General features: G+C 48.8%; 1 protein-coding gene across 2 annotated transcripts in view; it reads left to right on the top strand.

The window, feature by feature from the left end:
- The window catches only part of Itpr2 (inositol 1,4,5-trisphosphate receptor, type 2), a 377779-nt gene that overhangs the window by 320204 nt on the left and 41103 nt on the right, over nucleotides 1-16472 (top strand). For both annotated transcript variants that reach the window (XM_087659437.1, NM_031046.4), the window contains 2 exon segments: nucleotides 5604-5734; nucleotides 7440-7605. In XM_087659437.1, the coding sequence (XP_087515563.1) occupies nucleotides 5604-5734; nucleotides 7440-7605 (297 nt within the window).

The following is a 16472-nucleotide window of genomic DNA, read 5'->3' as shown; positions in this document are numbered from 1 at the left end:
CCATCCCTAACATTTTGAGGGAAGGGAGAGATACAGTAGAAGGCAGGATTTCCCAAAGACCCTGACAAGTTTCATCTGGATCCTTACAGATTACACACAACCCGGCCTCTGCACTGGCTATTTCCACAAGGGATGCAGGGAATGTTGCAGAGGACAGCAACAGGAACCAGGGCCTGGAAACACGCAGGTGTTCACAGTCGTGTTTTATGAAACTTTTCAGCTACCTAGAAATGTGTCATAAATGGGAATGGACAGATGGCTCAGTCAGTAAAGCACTCGATGTATAAGCATGAAGTTATGAGTTCAATTCTCAGAACACACACACACACACACGAATGCACACACATACACATGAATGCATACACATACACATGAATGCACACACACATACACACAAAAACACATGCACACACACAAATGCGTGCACACAGACACACACACACATGAACAGACATGTGCACATGCATACCCATGCACACACACACACACACACACACACACAGACACACAGCTGGTCATTGCAGTGCACACTTGTGACGCCAAAACTGAGAGGAGGGGACAAGAGGATCCTAGGGTTCAATGGCCAGCCAGTCTAGCTAGGAGTAATGAGACAGACAAACAAGATTGCAAGATTGGCCTCTAACGTCCACACTCATGATATACAGGCAGGCCCAACATGCACACTCACACAGAGAAGGGGGGGAGGTGTAGAGGGAGAGGGAGGTCTCTTAATAAACTGCCATTCAATCTATGTTCTCTTAAAAAATTAGAAAACTCCCTGTGAAAGCTCACCAGTCAGGGAGCACAGTGCCAGCTCATCCCCAGTTTCAGGTCTGACTATGCTGCTGCCCTTTCCCCACACAGCATCCAGTCAAGAGCCCACTTGAGTAACTTCTGTTAGCATTAGAGTCATTTGTCAGCAGTTTTCAGAGTCTCCATCTCAAGTCCTCGTACCTTCCTTTTCTAAGGACAAATGGGGACAGTTCTTCACCCAAGTACAGCACTCCCTTCCCCCAAGTCTCTGTCATTTGGGGTCATTTGGGGTACAGAGGTGGTAGCACGGTGTGAATGTTGTGGAGAACGATGCCAGAGTAGGGAGGAAAGATGGTGGCTGAGTTCCATCCTGGGTGGTGTTGGAGACGGTACTGAAGTTAGAGGGGTGGGGAGAGCTTTCCCAATGGGGGAGATCCCCCAGTGTGACTAGTGTCACAGAAAGGCCACACCAATGCCCTTATGCATTGGCATTCACATGTTAAAACTGATTTAATGAAATTTCCTTTGGAAGTCTATGAATCTGACTTTTGTTTACATAATATAAGCAGGGAATCACTATTTAGCCCGGGCTATGCTGAAACTCACTGTGTGGATCAGACTAGCCTTGAACTCATAGGAATCCACCTGCCTCTGAGTGCTGGGATTAAAGGTGGAAGCCACCAACACCCCCAGTGGATTTGATCTTCCGAATCTTACTTCCTTTACATTTTGCCAATGTGAATAGTTTCAGTAACTTGATTAAATGTGTAGATTTGATCTTCGGGGCTTTATTTCCTCTAAATTTTGGCAATGTTTAGCTGCAGCTGTTTGATGGACAAGCCTATGGGTGTGGCCTTCCGGCTCTCCCGAAATGTTGGCTTCTAGTCGCTTGCGTGGAGAGAAGCTGAAGTCTGGTGCTTGCTGCGCAACGAGTGCCGCTTAGATTTAAAAATAGTGTTTCTCTGTCTCGGGCTGGGACACAGTTCTAACTTGTGAGCCGTGGTGTGCACTCTCGAGGGCTTTGGTTTGCTGTCCTGTGGCCGGCAGGTGGACAGCACTAAAGGCCCGGGCGCCCAGTGCCTGTCTGAGAGGCTGGGGGTGGCCGGCAGCCAGAGCGCTGGCCCCACAGAGCTCCTGACAATGCAGCAGAGAATTCAGTGATGACTGGTGGCTAATTCAACTCGAGAAGCATCCCAAAGTCTTATCATCCATTTGCTTCAGGCCTGCTAGAACCTCAGATGAAAAGGTTTACTTAGAACCACCCAAAATTGACTTTTTCCAGAGAACACAAGCCTTCTTTAGAGTATACTCGAGTATAATCACGGGTATTTTGTGAGTCAGCGCCACCTGAATGTTCAGGGGAATAAAAAGTTTGCATGTGTTTAACATTTACGAGTACCAATTTCAGTCTCTTGGTGGTAATTGGGAAAGATTGGTGATAGTATAACTTTGTCAAGCTAACACATGCTACATTTTGGATTCCCATTTGGGCATCAGTCAGTATTTTATTTTTTTATATATATATTTTTTTTTATTTTTTTCGGAGCTGGGGATCGAACCCAGGGTCTTGAGCTTGCTAGGCAAGCGCTCTACCACTGAGCTAAATCCCCAACCCCATCAGTCAGTATTTTAAAATGTTGTTTTAGTTACGAAAACATTTAAGACCAGCATTTCCAAAATGAATTGATTGTCATTAAAGTTTAATATGAGAGGGTTTTTAATAACACTCAGAGTTTCCTGACCTCCAGGACACTGTGTCCACAAGGGCCACAAACTACAAATAATTTAATTATTAAAGTGTCAAAGGGGGCATCGAGAAGTGTGTGTGTGTGTGTGTGTGTGTGTGTGTGTGTGTTCAAGCATGTGTAATATTTTTTAAGATGTGTATTTTGTATTGGGGTGAATGTGAGGCAAGCCAGAGAGGGCATTAGCTTCCCTGGTATAGAGTTACAGGCTACTGTGAGCTGCCTAACATGGGTGCTAAGAACTGAACCTGGTCCTCCAGAAGAGCAGCAAGTGTTCTCAGCCACTGACTATCTCCAGCCAGTGTCCAGTATTTTTTAAAATATACTGACTAACACCCCAGGTGAAAGAACTGTTTCTGATCCAGTAGAATAGATTTTTATTCCTTTCCTCAAATGAAACCTTTTGAAAAAAATAATGAATTAAGAAAAAATGCTTTTCTGGTAGTATACTGAAAATGGATAACCTCACATCACTCAAGTGTCAAATTTCTTACTTGTATTAAAACCACGATTTTTCATAAGATTTAACAGCCACTGTACCTGGGTAATTGATAACTTGTATTCATTGGGCCCTAAGGATACACTGAACTCTGTTCGGTGTGTGTGTGTGTCTGTGTCTGAGTGTGTGTGTGTGTATATGTGTGTGTGTGTTCCTATGTGTGGATACAGGTGTGACATTCCACTGTATCTGAGGGAATTTCTTGGCCCTGAGTGTAATGGCTAGGCTCCTCACATTCCAGTGTGCCTGCAGGGGGCATCTTCACCCCGATGGCCTGGCCAGACATGCCCGTCTTCTGATACTAAATGCAGAGGCCGTGCCTTAGGATACCCAGGATGCTATATGTTTGCTCAGCCGCTGACCCACCTTTCCTGGGAACCATAAGGCACTTGTAGGTTGAAACACTTAAACCTTTCTTTTCACACCAAACCCTTGGCAGGGGTGGCATGAAGAAGACTAGCTTGTCACACAGGTGGCCACAAGGTGGCACTTACCTACTCCGGGAGCCCTGGCCAGCTCAGGTCAAACAGTAGAACCTAATAACGCTCATAGAGGCTGCTGTGTGAGCCCAGCATCTCCGATTGGCTATCATTGAGCAAGGTGATGTGGACAATGCTAGCATTGACCTGGCTCGGGCATCCTCCCATGGCAAGCCTGCCACAGGGAAAGCCAGACCTCCTGCTGGGTATTTGTAGCCAACCTATTTTATAAAGTTCTTTTCATCCAGTTTTTATATTTCAAAAATGTAAGTAACCCTGTGTGTCTTTTGGTTGTTTTTTTGAGACAGGGTTTCCCTATAACTTTGGCTGTCTTGGTCTGTAGACTAAGCTGGTCTCGAACTCACAGAGATCCGCCTGCCTGGGCCTTCCAAATGCTAGGATTAAAGATACGTGCCACCATTGCCCGATCTTTCTGATCCTTAAGGGCAGCCCTGTGATAAGGGTGAGATGAGACATTGGTGTAGTTGTTTATATTCCTCCTGTGGCTGGTGATGGGGAACGTTTTGTTTGTGCTTCTTGGTGGCCAGTCCACTTTATTTCACTGTGGCTAATCACATGCAGGACGTGCGAGTTCCCTAGCTCCCTTCTTAGAGAATAAACAGCTTCCTTTCCTGTCATCTCCATATGCCCACCAAACCAGCACATAGTGGGTCTTTCGTTGGCATTTTCTACACTACAACCAGACAGTCATTGATTAGGGAGCGAATGTATCCCCAGACTCTTGTTCCTCATTCGCTTTGATTGACAGTGCAACTTCACAAAGTAGCAGTAGCTATATTCCACGACCTTCTTCCTGGCACCCAGTAACAATGTAACAATGGCTTTCATTCTTGTTTCTCTCCTGTTTCTCTCCTGCTCATCTGTCACCACCACAAGGCTACTCCAGTCCCCATTGCTCCTTCCTCCCCAAATTCCTTCAGATTTCTAAATCAGAATTGCCCATGGGTTCAGCTTGGAGGTGAGTGACTACACACCGTCTTGCCTGTATTCTGTGCTGTGTTTTGTGTGTGCCTGCCTGTGCCTACATGCAGCCGTCTGGTCAGGGGGTTTCCAGCATATTTTTTTTCTTTTTTTCCCAGGGCCTTACACTTGCTAGGCAAGTGCTCTACCACTGAGCTAAATCCCCAACCTTCCAGCATATTTTTAAAGGAGCAACTTGGTCTCATGTCAAAATATCAGGGTCCCTCTTCCATAGGATATAAAATCTGTTCAGAGGAGCGATGTCAGCCTTCTCCCAACAATGAGCTACATAGGCAGTGTGTTCCTTCCCCAGTGCCAGCGAATGTTTTGTAACATTCGTGCCTTGACATGCAGACTGTAACCCCCGGGGGCCACAGCCCAGGGTCCCCAGATGCAGTACCCTAAGGGGAGGTTCTTTAACTTCGTAATGAAATAAGCCTCTGCCTTTCTGCTCACACCTAAAAGGAGAGAATCCCAGTCTCACGTCCAGCAACAATCCCTATTTGTTTTCTGGCAAGATCTTTCAGCATTGGGTCGAGTCTCGGGACTTTTCCCATATATTATATCTTTTCTCTCTTCTAACTCATAAGCAGGACTTCATCTCTAGTTCCCAGGTGATTCCGCAAAAATATCTTGAAGCTAACATTAAGTAATGACAGAATTGTGGCTGCCCCATCATAAGCTCCTACTACAGGCCTTTAACATTCCTTACCCGGTTCTTGGCCAACCCTCAAATCCACAACATTTTCTCATTTTATACATGAGGCTGCTGAGGACAGTGAATGCCCCAGTCCCAAGCCTAGAACAGGCCTGTCTCACATCCATGGCTGTGTTCATTCATCTGCATGCATTTACGTGCTGGGCGGAGAGCTATGGTGATCACGGTTTCCTCCACTACAGTTGGGCACACAAGTTTTAACCTTGTCTTGCTGCTTTACCTTTCAATCCTGTCATTTTCCACCAAGCCGAGAAGAACAACATCTCAAGATATCATGTGTTTGGTGGTACCCATGTCAGTCACGTGTGGCCGCACGTGCTTCGGATGTCACGTGACCTCAGAAATCGTGCTGTGGCCCAACAGAAGCAGATTCTTGGATGTCCGCAGTGGTGCATTTTCAAAACCTTTTCACTGTTGTGTTTCTGCAGCCGGTGAGGGAGGTGAGGACGGCATCGAGAGGACCTGTGACACCCTGCTCATGTGCATTGTCACCGTGCTGAACCAGGGCCTCAGGAATGGTGGCGGAGTTGGTGACGTGCTGAGACGACCCTCAAAGGATGTGAGTAAAACAGAAGGGGTTTGCTTTAGGAATCAGGTGCTTCTTTCCTTCCTCCCTTCCCTCTGTTTTCCCCTTCTTACCCTTCCTCCGTTCCTCCCCCCTCTTCCTCCCTCCCCTATCTCCTCCCTTCCTGTATTGGGGATTGAACCTATCACTGAGACGTGATAGCCCACTTTTTACTCTTTAAACTTCGAGATTCGGAGTCTCACTACATTGCCCAGGCTGGCCTTTTACTCACTTTGTAGCCCAGGCTGGCCTTCAAGTTACTGACTTTCTGCCTCAGCCTCCCCAAGTATCTGGGGTGACAGGCCCATAGCACACAGGCCTGGTTTATTTCTTCCTTACCAGGATGATTTTCAGGACTACAGTGCCATTCGCCTTAAAAGTCTAACAGTGGCTGTAAGACCAGTCAGTTGCAGTGAAATCGTAGAGAACCAGAGGTGATGTCAGTTCAGCTCAAGTGGGAACTGTGCATTCTGTCACAGCAACACCATGGCCATCAACTCTGTAGGCACCAACGGGGTTACGTAAATCACAGCTGTCGGTGTCGACAGAATTCCCAGGTGCAAGGATTTGCTCTGCTTCTGCAAGGGGAGAGCACCCATTATTTACCATGATGAATACAAAGGACGGATGAGTTCTAACAGGATTTCGTACACTGAAGCTGCAAGGCGGAAACATCTCTCAGGAACTGTAAACATAGAGGCGCAGACGAGAAGCCCACACAGTTCTCATCTGCCGCTGGCCTGTTATATAACGTCCATCCATCTTGCCAATAGCCTCGGCTCTCTTGTATTAAACAACTGGACCCCATGGGCTCCAATATGCTTTAATATTGTGTCCAGATAGGATGCGCGTGAGCTGTACGTACTTGGCCGTTCGAGAACAAGGAGGAATCTGCTACAGAAGTTGAGAAATCGCCAGGTTTTCCGCAGCTAGCCATGCGTCTGACTCCCTCTAGCTTGGTGTCTAGGATAGACCTGCATGATTATTTTTCTCACTGCTGTGACAAAATGCCCAATGCAGGCAAATTAAGGAAAGAATGGCTCCTCTTAGCTTACAGTCCTGCGGGGTCATACCAGCATCCTGGAGGAGACATTGTGCTGGGTACAGAAGCCAGGCAACCACTTAAACAGAGAGTGAGGTCTGTAAGTCCTCAAGGGCCACCCTGTGACCCACTTCCTCCAATGAGCTTCCACCTCCTGGCCACCCGTGACCCACCTCCTCCAATGAGCTTTCACTTCCTGACCACCTGTGACCCACCTCCTCCAATGAGCTTCCACCTCCTCACCGCCCCATGACCCACCTCCTCCAGTGAGCTTCCACCTCCTGACAGTTCCCCCACCTCCACCCCAAACAGCACCATCAGGTGAGGGCCAAAGGTCCAAAGATGTGAGCCTGTGTTGGACATTTTACATCTAAACCACAGTGGGGCGCTCACTGTGAAAATGCAGCTAGTAAAAGCAGAAAGAGAAATGGAAGAATCCTGAGAGCAGGCCTAAGACATTGTCCCTCAGTGGTGGGAAAATACAGACAGAACGCCGTTCCATTTTCCTCGCTGTGACCACGATATGTGTTTACCGGGAGGACAACTGCTGAACATCTACTTTATGCCACACAGCGTGTGTGTGTGTGTGTGTGTGTGTGTGTGTGTGTGTGTGTGTGTGTGTGTGTGTTCTATGCATGTTCCACACTTCTGTTGCAGGAGCCTTTGTTTGCTGCCCGGGTGGTCTACGACCTCCTTTTCTTCTTCATCGTCATCATCATCGTCCTTAACCTGATTTTTGGTGTGATCATTGACACTTTCGCTGACCTCAGGAGTGAGAAGCAGAAGAAAGAAGAAATTCTCAAGACAACCTGCTTCATCTGTGGTAGGTTCCACCCCACCCCTACACCCACACACACAAACTGTGCTATGACAAGAGGTGGGTGACTCATCCCCAGGTGGGCAAACTGTCCAGCCGGAAGGGGAATAACAGTGATTTTCATTTCTCATGTGTTAGGAAAAGTTGTATCGTGAGGGCTGGATACAATTCAGGTTACGTAACATTGTGGCATGAGACTGGCATTCTGTGCTTCTATAAATAGATGGACGAACCATCCCAAACGGTCCTGTCATTATTTCTGCAGTTTATACAGGCCTCTGACTGCTGAGTGTGCTGCCAGATGCCGGGAGGCTCCACCAACTGGCAAATGGGTTTTTAATCACAATAGCATGTCATGTATATTATGCAGTGACTTTTATTTTGCTAGATTATGAATATAAAGATTCTACTCATTGGTTTCACCATCTTAGAAGCAAAACTAGGCATTCTTCCAATGTTACAGCCGTACACATGTATATAACACAACACGCATATCACAGAACACACAAACACTGTAGAACACACACGCACACACATACATTTACCATAATGTTCCAGATACCTACACTACACACATGTACTTAACACAGTATGCATGTCACAGAACACATAAATACTATAGAACATGTGTGTGTGAGTGTGTGAGTGTGTGTGAGTGTGTGTGTATGTGAGTGTGTGTGTGTATGTGTGTGTGTGTGTATGTGTGTGTGAGTGTGTGTGTATGTGAGTGTGTGTGTGTGTGTGTGTGTGTGTGTGTGAGCTGTGAGCCACTGTGTAGGTGCGAGGAGCTGTGAGTGCTCTTACCCACTAGGCCATCTCTCCAGCTCCAGAGTTTTGTATCCCAATGTGGAAATGGAACCTGGGCGTAGCCAAGTGGCTGAGCATGTGGGGGAAGTGAGGTAGGAGTACCCGGATTTTACCTGTAGCGTACTGGACTCGAGTTGTGTACTGAGCATGGGGGGGGGTACCCCAGCATGAGCCAGTGTAGCTTCTCTGTGGACAGCAGCAGGCAGCCCCCCCCCCACAGGAAGAGCTGGAACATGGAGGAAGGTGCCAGCTCAGCTGTGGGACGAGTGGAGTACGAGCAGGAGCAACCTCCTCGAAGAGTCAGGAGGGAGAATGTGATGCGAGGAGGCTGGAGGAGAGGGCACTGTGGTGTGCACTCTGCACCGCTGGCCCCAGCATGGTTGGCCGAGCAGGACAGACAGATGCTGGCCCTGTCTCACTTCTGGCACCCGGATTCCCATCAGTCGCTGGTGATTTCCTGAGCAGCCCTTTGGGGTTCTGCCTGGAGGTTTGGCTGGTGGGCACGGGCCTTGGCCCAGATTGAGCACAGTCCCAGAAACAGCAGCGGCAAGCCAGGCCATGCAGAGACGTGCATGGTGGACTCCAGAGCCTCTGGGTAGCTCTAGGCACAGTGGAGAGTCTCCTCCCGAGCCTGGTTTTATGACCAAGACACCCGTGCCTGTGAGCTGAGATGAAAGTGTGGAGGGGTTCCTGAGTCTGTGCATTTCGACAGACTCCCAGGTCGTTGGCATAAATGTCGACAGAGTTGTTGTAAAGAGAGCCGGCCTGTGCCGCTCAGCATGAGGGAAAGCAAGTGTCAGGGGTTGGCAGTTTCTGTGCCTTCAGGGATGATATCTCCTCTCCCCCTTCTTCTTCCTCCTCCTCTTCCTCCCTCCCCCACCCACTCTCATATTCATATGTACATGTATATCTGTCTGTCTGTCTGTCTGTCTGTCTTAGGGTCCTACTGCTGTGAACAGACACCATGACCAAGACAACTCTTATAAGGACAACATTTAATCGGGGCTGGCTTACAGGTTCAGAGGTTCAGTCCATTATCATCAAGGCAGGAACATGGCAGCATCCAGGTAGGCATGGTGCAGGAGGAGCTGAGAGTTCTACATCTTCATCTGAAGGCTGCCAGTGGAAGACTGGCTTCCAGGGAGCTAGGATGAGGGTCTTAAAGCTCACACCCACAGTGACACACCTACTCCAACAAGGCCACACCTCCTAATAGTGCCACTCCCTGGCCTAAGCATATACAAACCATCACAGTGTGTGTGTGTCTGTGTGTCTGTGTCTGTGTCTGTGTGTCTGTGTGTGTACACATATTACATGTAATTTGTGGTCAGCTCTGCCAGAGCAAGGCAGGCCAGAAGTGTGAATGGAAGACCCTGGCCTTTGGTTTTGTCACTTGGGATGCTTTTGTGGTTTAGACAGAGCAGGCTGCCCAACACTGAGCACAGATTTGCTAGAAGGAAATTGAGCCTGAAGGAGAATCTCACGTCCATGTCTGCACTGCATGAGGGAAAGGTGGTCCAGGTGGTAAACCCTGAGTGTCCTACAACCACTCAGGAGCTGGGAAAAGGAAGGAGTTGGGGACCTGAAGGGACAGTTCTTTAGTCCTGGGAGAGAAACCGTCCCTCCTGAGCCTTTTGGGGGGAAGAAGCCCATTTTCTCATTTCTCTCTTCTCTGTGAAATATATGGCTGTTTTCATTTCTTCAAGGAAATTATTTATGTGTTGCTTTGCTTTGTCATTTCTCAGCAGCCTTCAGCCTCCCAAAGGACAGCCCTCTTCATCTGTATCTTTGGCTCTGTGAGGTGTTCTAGTCTTCATGCCAGCTCCCTAGAAGGGATTTTGCCACCATCCCCACCCCACCCACTCCCCGAAGCCTCTCCCCGAGCCACAGACCCCCACCCCACTCCCTGCAGCCTCTCCCCACACCACAGGCTCCGCCCCATCCACCCCTTCAGCCTCTCCCCACACCACAGGCTCCGCCCCATCCACCCCTGCAGCCTCTCCCCACACCACAGGCCCCGCCCCATCCACCCCTGCAGCCTCTCCCTGCACCACAGGCTCCGCCCCATCCACTCCTGCAGCCTCTCCCCACACTACTCCTCCTCACGCATTTCTCAATACCTTTTCCGAGATCACATCACCAGCACCACGCTTCCCAGGCTTCGTCCTCTACTTCTGTGTTTACCGACTGAAGCTTGTGCAGCCTCTGGCAGACACAAGGACCCAGCACAGTCCCAGTGTCTTCTCCCTCAGCTCTGGATCCTGACTGACATTACAAGTAGATCTGCCTTCAGTAAGCAGGACTGGAAGTTTCCTCTCATGTCAACATCTCTGTCCCTTTCCTTCCAACAAAGACTCCACCAACCTGGACTAACAGATCGGCTTCCACAGGCTCACATCACACCCTGCCATAAATGCTCCCAGTCACACCTTGAACCCACCCAGTGCTACTAGAAAAACTTTTCCAAAGGGGGTTAGAATAAAATTCACAATAACACAGCCATCCATAACTGTGAAGTTCCCATTTTCATGGCACTAAGACACCTGACCAATCTGGATCATTCCTCAGCCTTCCCCTCCTCCTTCCCTCCCCCTCCCCCTCCCCTTTCTTCTCCTCCCCCTCCCCCAGTTCCCCCTCTTCCTCTTCCTCTATTTATTGCATTTTCCTTTATTCATTTTTTTCCCTCTCATTTATGCTTCAAATCTCAGTCCATGTCATTCCTTGCTGTTCACGTCCTGGGCTCTGGTGTATTCCCAGTAGTGGGAGAATGTTCTGGTTGGAATCCCAACCCATAAGGTAAACATGGATCCCCCTGAATGGCCATCATCACACCATGATCAGCTGTATCTGTTTGCTCTGCTCTGTGCGTGCACCCTCGTGCTGTAGAGACCATGTGAACTCTCTAGGCAGGTAGACTGTTGTCTCCCTCGGTCCTGCACCCTATGTAACCTTGGCAAAGCATCTTACTCTGAGCTGTCCTTTGCTCCTCTGGTATGAGGAGACTCTATGACCATGCTGTGAAGCCGTGTTGGCTGTAATCAAGATCTTGCTTATAAAATTCCCTAGCACCGTGTAAAGGTGAGACTCAGTCCTCACGGAAGCCAGATGCTCTTCCCTGAGAGACATGGACCCATGTCATAGTCATGCTTTATGCTTCCATAGTATGTGTTTGTGAGTGAATGACTAGACAGTAAATCAGCCCCAGATCTACACTGTCTTTACAGTCACACGGCTTGTCAGTTACACGAGGAAATTAAGGCAAAGCAATACTGAGTTGTCTGTATTTCCTATCAAAAACCTAGATGCAGCCTAGGGAGCTAGCTCAGCAAAGTGCCGGCCACGAAAGCATGAAGACATGAATTCAAATGCCCGGGACACACATGGAAAGCTGGGCCCAACAGTGTGAGCCTGCAGTCCTACTTAGGAGGAGAGGCAGAATACCGGGGCTAGCTGGCCATCCAGTCAGCACATGAGCAAAGCAGAAAAGCGATTGAGAAAACACGTGACATCGACCTCTGGCCTTACTTACGTGTGCACACATGTGCATGTACGCAGCACATGAGTATACACACAAAACCCAGCTCTGATGATTACAGGTGGCTTCAAACTTTGCCACCCAACTGGGCATTACCTCGGTGGCATGGCATTCCCTTGAGGATACATGTGACGTGCCCATAAGCTCAGGGTGATATTAGATCACCCAATTCTGTATTGATATTCTGGAAGCTTCTTGCTTATTCAAAAGACAGAGGGGTCACTTGGCAACCTAAGCTTACCAGGTTTTCACACTACGGCAAATAGAATATCTTCAAGCAGAGCAAGTTAGTGTCCCTGTTCAGAATGAGACTGGAACTTCGGTTGAGCACGTGCCTGCCATGTGCGAAAGCTCCACTTCGATCCCCTTCACCAAAGGAAAATAACGTAAACTAGGAACGAGAGGGATGTCTCAGCAGTGAACAGAACACACTAAGCACTTGCACACTAGACATTGACTTCCAGCATCCAGGCTGTCATACAATTGTCCTGATAATTACATACCAAAAACACCTGTGACATCAACTCCAGGGATTTTTCATGCCCTCTTCTGGCCCTTGTGGGCATCTGTACATATGTGTACACACACACACACACACACACACACACACACACACACACACACACACACACACACACACAGGAATGGAGAGGCCTGGATTACAGGTCAGTTCCTGTGGTAAAGACAGACACTCATGCCGTGGTGGATGTTCCTGGAAAGTTATGGTGGAGAATAAGAGTCATTCTTGATTGCTCTGTCTCTCCAAATCCAATTAGATATCACGGCCTCTCAAGTTCTCACTCTAAAATCCTCCTTCACTCTCTCCTTCACTTATTCAGTTTTTCCATCAAGTTCAGTCGAATTCCTGTGGTTGTCTGGATTCTGTGCAGGTGACATTCAAAGTCCAACCTGACCAGAGAGGTGAAGGATAAGCCCAGGCGGACATAGGTTCACAGCAAAGGGTTGCAAGCACAGGGGATTGGCTGTCTGGTCAACGTGGGTGGTGTCAAAGGGAGGCTGAGGCTGGGTCTTGGAGATGAAGCCCCTGAAATGCAAGGGAGAGCACAGCCAGAGGCAGAGTTTTCCCACAGCTCAGAGGATGTAGAGGCTGGAGAGAGGTCCACAGTGGTTAGTGTGGGAGACAGGGGATGGCTTCCAGTGCCTGTCCATGGGGAAGGGGGCCAAAGAAACAACTTTTCATTGAGCTCAGTTGGATAAGCCTACAGCTATCCCTGTGAGTATCTCTACCAGGTAGGTAGAGATGGAAATTGAACCTGGGAACACAGTCATGCTGGGTGGTAATGGTGCAGGAACCATCAGCATTGTTATGATTACCCTTGGACTGAATGCCACCCCACAGAGAGCAGGAACCTGGGAGGATGAATACAACGGGATACCCTGTCACGATTCTCCTCCCATTGTCCTGGCTCCTTGCCCTTTCCATCCGTCCTTTCCTCTGTCCCCTAATTTCTGCCCGAGTCGTACTTCATGCACAATTCTGAACCCGCTGTCTCCACCCAGAAGTCTGAAGCGAGAAGAGAAAATGACATAGTTTTGAATTTAAAGCGCTCTGGTTTTATTATGTGCATCCTGTTTGTTGTTTTGAGCACCACAGCAGAGGAAGGGGGCTCCCCACACTAGGCCACCTGCCTTCATCGCAGCTTTGCTGCAGAGACTCTTCTGCCCTTGGGGCCCTTTAGAGTCAGGAGTGCCTTTATTCAGTGCCGATTCTTCCCCTCCCTCCCCCTACTGGAAGCGTTAACTTGAATCACGCTGGCTCTGTCTCTCGATGAGTATAAACGTCATTTTGGATGGTACAGCATTTGGGCGGCTTTGCAGTTGTCAGCAGAAATAGGTGCTCAATAAAACTCCGGAGGCTTTTACAAGCCTTTACCTCTTTCTTACTTGCTGAAGTCACCTTCTAAGAGTCCGTAAAGTCCTTGGGGCCGTTTATCATCTTGTCCCCCTTTACGCACCCTTGGCCATGCCTACCGCTTCAAGTTACCTGTTTCCGCCACCATGTTGCAGGTTAAGCTATGACAGAACCGGTGCATTAACACTTTATGACTTTGCAAACAGGAGGGGCTTGAATGTGAGGCTGGAGGATTTTTACTTTAACACTTTCTTTTGTTAATAGTCTTATCAAGATACACTCCTCACACCGTAAGACTCACCCACTTGGTGTCTACAGTTCAATGCCTTTAATATTTTCAGAGTCGTGTATAGAGCACCACAATCCGTTTTAGGACACATTTCCCACCCCTTCCCATAGCACTCCATAGCCTTTGCCCATCGTGTTCCCAGCAGCCTCCTAGCCTGCCGCGTGCTGGGCAACACTGACCTGCTCTCTGCCTTTGAGCCTCTGCCTGTTTTGAAGATTATAAAGATATCCGGTCCTTATGACCTGATACTCTGAAGGCTCCTGCCTGTGGTAGACACTTTTCTTATGACTCTGAGTCAGCGTATCTGACACAAGTGGCCTGCAAGAGGAGAGGCTCCCTTTGGCTCACAGTCCTGGAGATATATAGGCCATCATGGCAGGAAGGTGTGACAGCGGCTGCTCCTAGGAGTCCCTGGTGACTGTAGAGGGCTTCATGCTTGTATCTCAGTAGATGGAGAAGGAAGGCAGGGGTCTTCTGACCCTCTCCTTCTCCCCTCTCTGGTGCCACTCACACTTAGGTATTCCTCCCCACTCAGCTAGTCCTCCCTGGAGACAACCCCACAACCCACACCTGTGTGTGTGTCTCTCTAATGCCTGAGCCTTTTAAAAATTTACTTATGTGTACGTATGTGCATGAGTTTATATACTCTATATAAGAGCAAACGTCCTCAGAGGCCACAAGAGGGCTTCAGAACCACTGAGACTGGGATTATGGGCAGTTGTGAGCCATCATGTGGGTGCCGGGAACTGAACCTGGGTCCCCCATGAGAGCCCTGAACACCCTTAACTGCTGAGCCATCTCTCTACCCCGCCCCCAGCCTCTCATTAATGCAATCAGATTGAAAATCAAAATTAACTGTCACTCTGTGCAAATACCACACATCAAAAATTCAAGCTATCCTGTGGAACAGGATATCTATCCTATGAGATGCCTAAACTGTATCTTTCTGCTCATCACCAATGGCATTTGGGAGAGTGGGAATGTGCCGTGGTGAGCATCCTTGTGACAGTTTTTTGTGTCCATAGACTTCCACTCCTCCCCCATGTACACCTGGGTGTGGTCTCCTGAGTCATGCTGTGGCTGTGTGGAATCTTGGAGAAATGGCCTGTTTTATAAAAGTTGCTGTCCCTATTTTACATTTTTTTTTAGCAGCGCGAGGGACAAGTCTGTCCACACCCTTGCCCAGATTGTCATTATCTGCTTTCAGTCTCAGTAGAAGATGGTTTTACTACTGAATGCCCTTAACTCATCCAGTCTGTGTTTTACTGGGTGTTGCCTGTGAGTCGGACACAGCTGTGAACTATTCGGGCCACGGTGAAGAACGGAGACAGATATCTGTACTGGCAAAAACATAGAACAAGTAATAATTCTCAGGCCTGGAAGCACATGCCCGCAGGCCTCACAATGAGGGAACAGAGGCACTGAGGTCAGAGAATCAAAGCCAGCCTTTCTCACACATCAAGTTCCAAGCCAGCCAGGGCTAAGTAGTGAAACACCGTCTCACAAAATAAAACGAGAGGAGAAACTGATAAATGTACACACAGCTCTCTGGAGAGCACATTCCTCCTTCAGTGCTGGCCTACAGCACGCTCTCCCTGGCAGTCATGGCTGCCTCTGTTACCTTGTAGGTGAGATCCAGCCCAACTTAACAACTTCCATGTCAGTCTTGTCAGTCAGATAGGATGTGATAAGCAACCCAGGAAAGGAGGGAAGAGTGGCAAGGCGTCCGAAAGCCAGCAAGACAGGAAGGGATTGGCTGTGCGTGGAATAGCTTCTTCACGTCACCTTAAGCTGCCTGTACGTGAGCATCAACAGGAATGTTCACGGATGAGATAGCCAAGGACACAGCAGCAAACGAGTTCTGTGGCCAGATGGCTGCCCAGCCACGGCCCTTGATGAAGGAGTCTGACTGCAGAATAGCAAGAAGCCAACATGGCTGCCTAGGAACCGGCAAGGGGGGAGACGAGGAGGCAAGATCAGATGTGCAAGGCCAGACCGCACGGGAGTTAGCACATAAGTGTTGCACGAGACACAGGCACACTACATTCTCCATTGTGTTCAATGTCCTCGTCTCTGTGAATGAGCACTGGCGTAGCCTGTGTAAAGGAGTTTCTTTGGGCTCATAGTTCAGAAAACACAGAAGATGCACCTTCACGGCCCATGTCCTGCCTGTGTCTGAGGGAAGCTGCCTGCTCACATCTGGGCAGATAAGGAAGCAGGAAGCAGATAATGCGGTGCTCAGCTGGCATTCTCTTCTTCCCTCTCGACTCCTCTGTGCCTGGCCTGTGGGCTGGTGTCTCCCACGCACAGAGCACGTCTTCCCTTGTCAGTCTGGGAATAGCCTCATGGACAGGCCCAAAGGTGTCATT

Source organism: Rattus norvegicus, chromosome 4, assembly GCF_021556685.1.
Source record: "Rattus norvegicus strain SHRSP/BbbUtx chromosome 4, alternate assembly SHRSP_T2T, whole genome shotgun sequence".
Taxonomy (NCBI): domain Eukaryota; kingdom Metazoa; phylum Chordata; class Mammalia; order Rodentia; family Muridae; genus Rattus; species Rattus norvegicus.
Note: the sequence above shows the minus strand (reverse complement) of the source record. Positions and strands in the feature narration are given on the sequence as shown.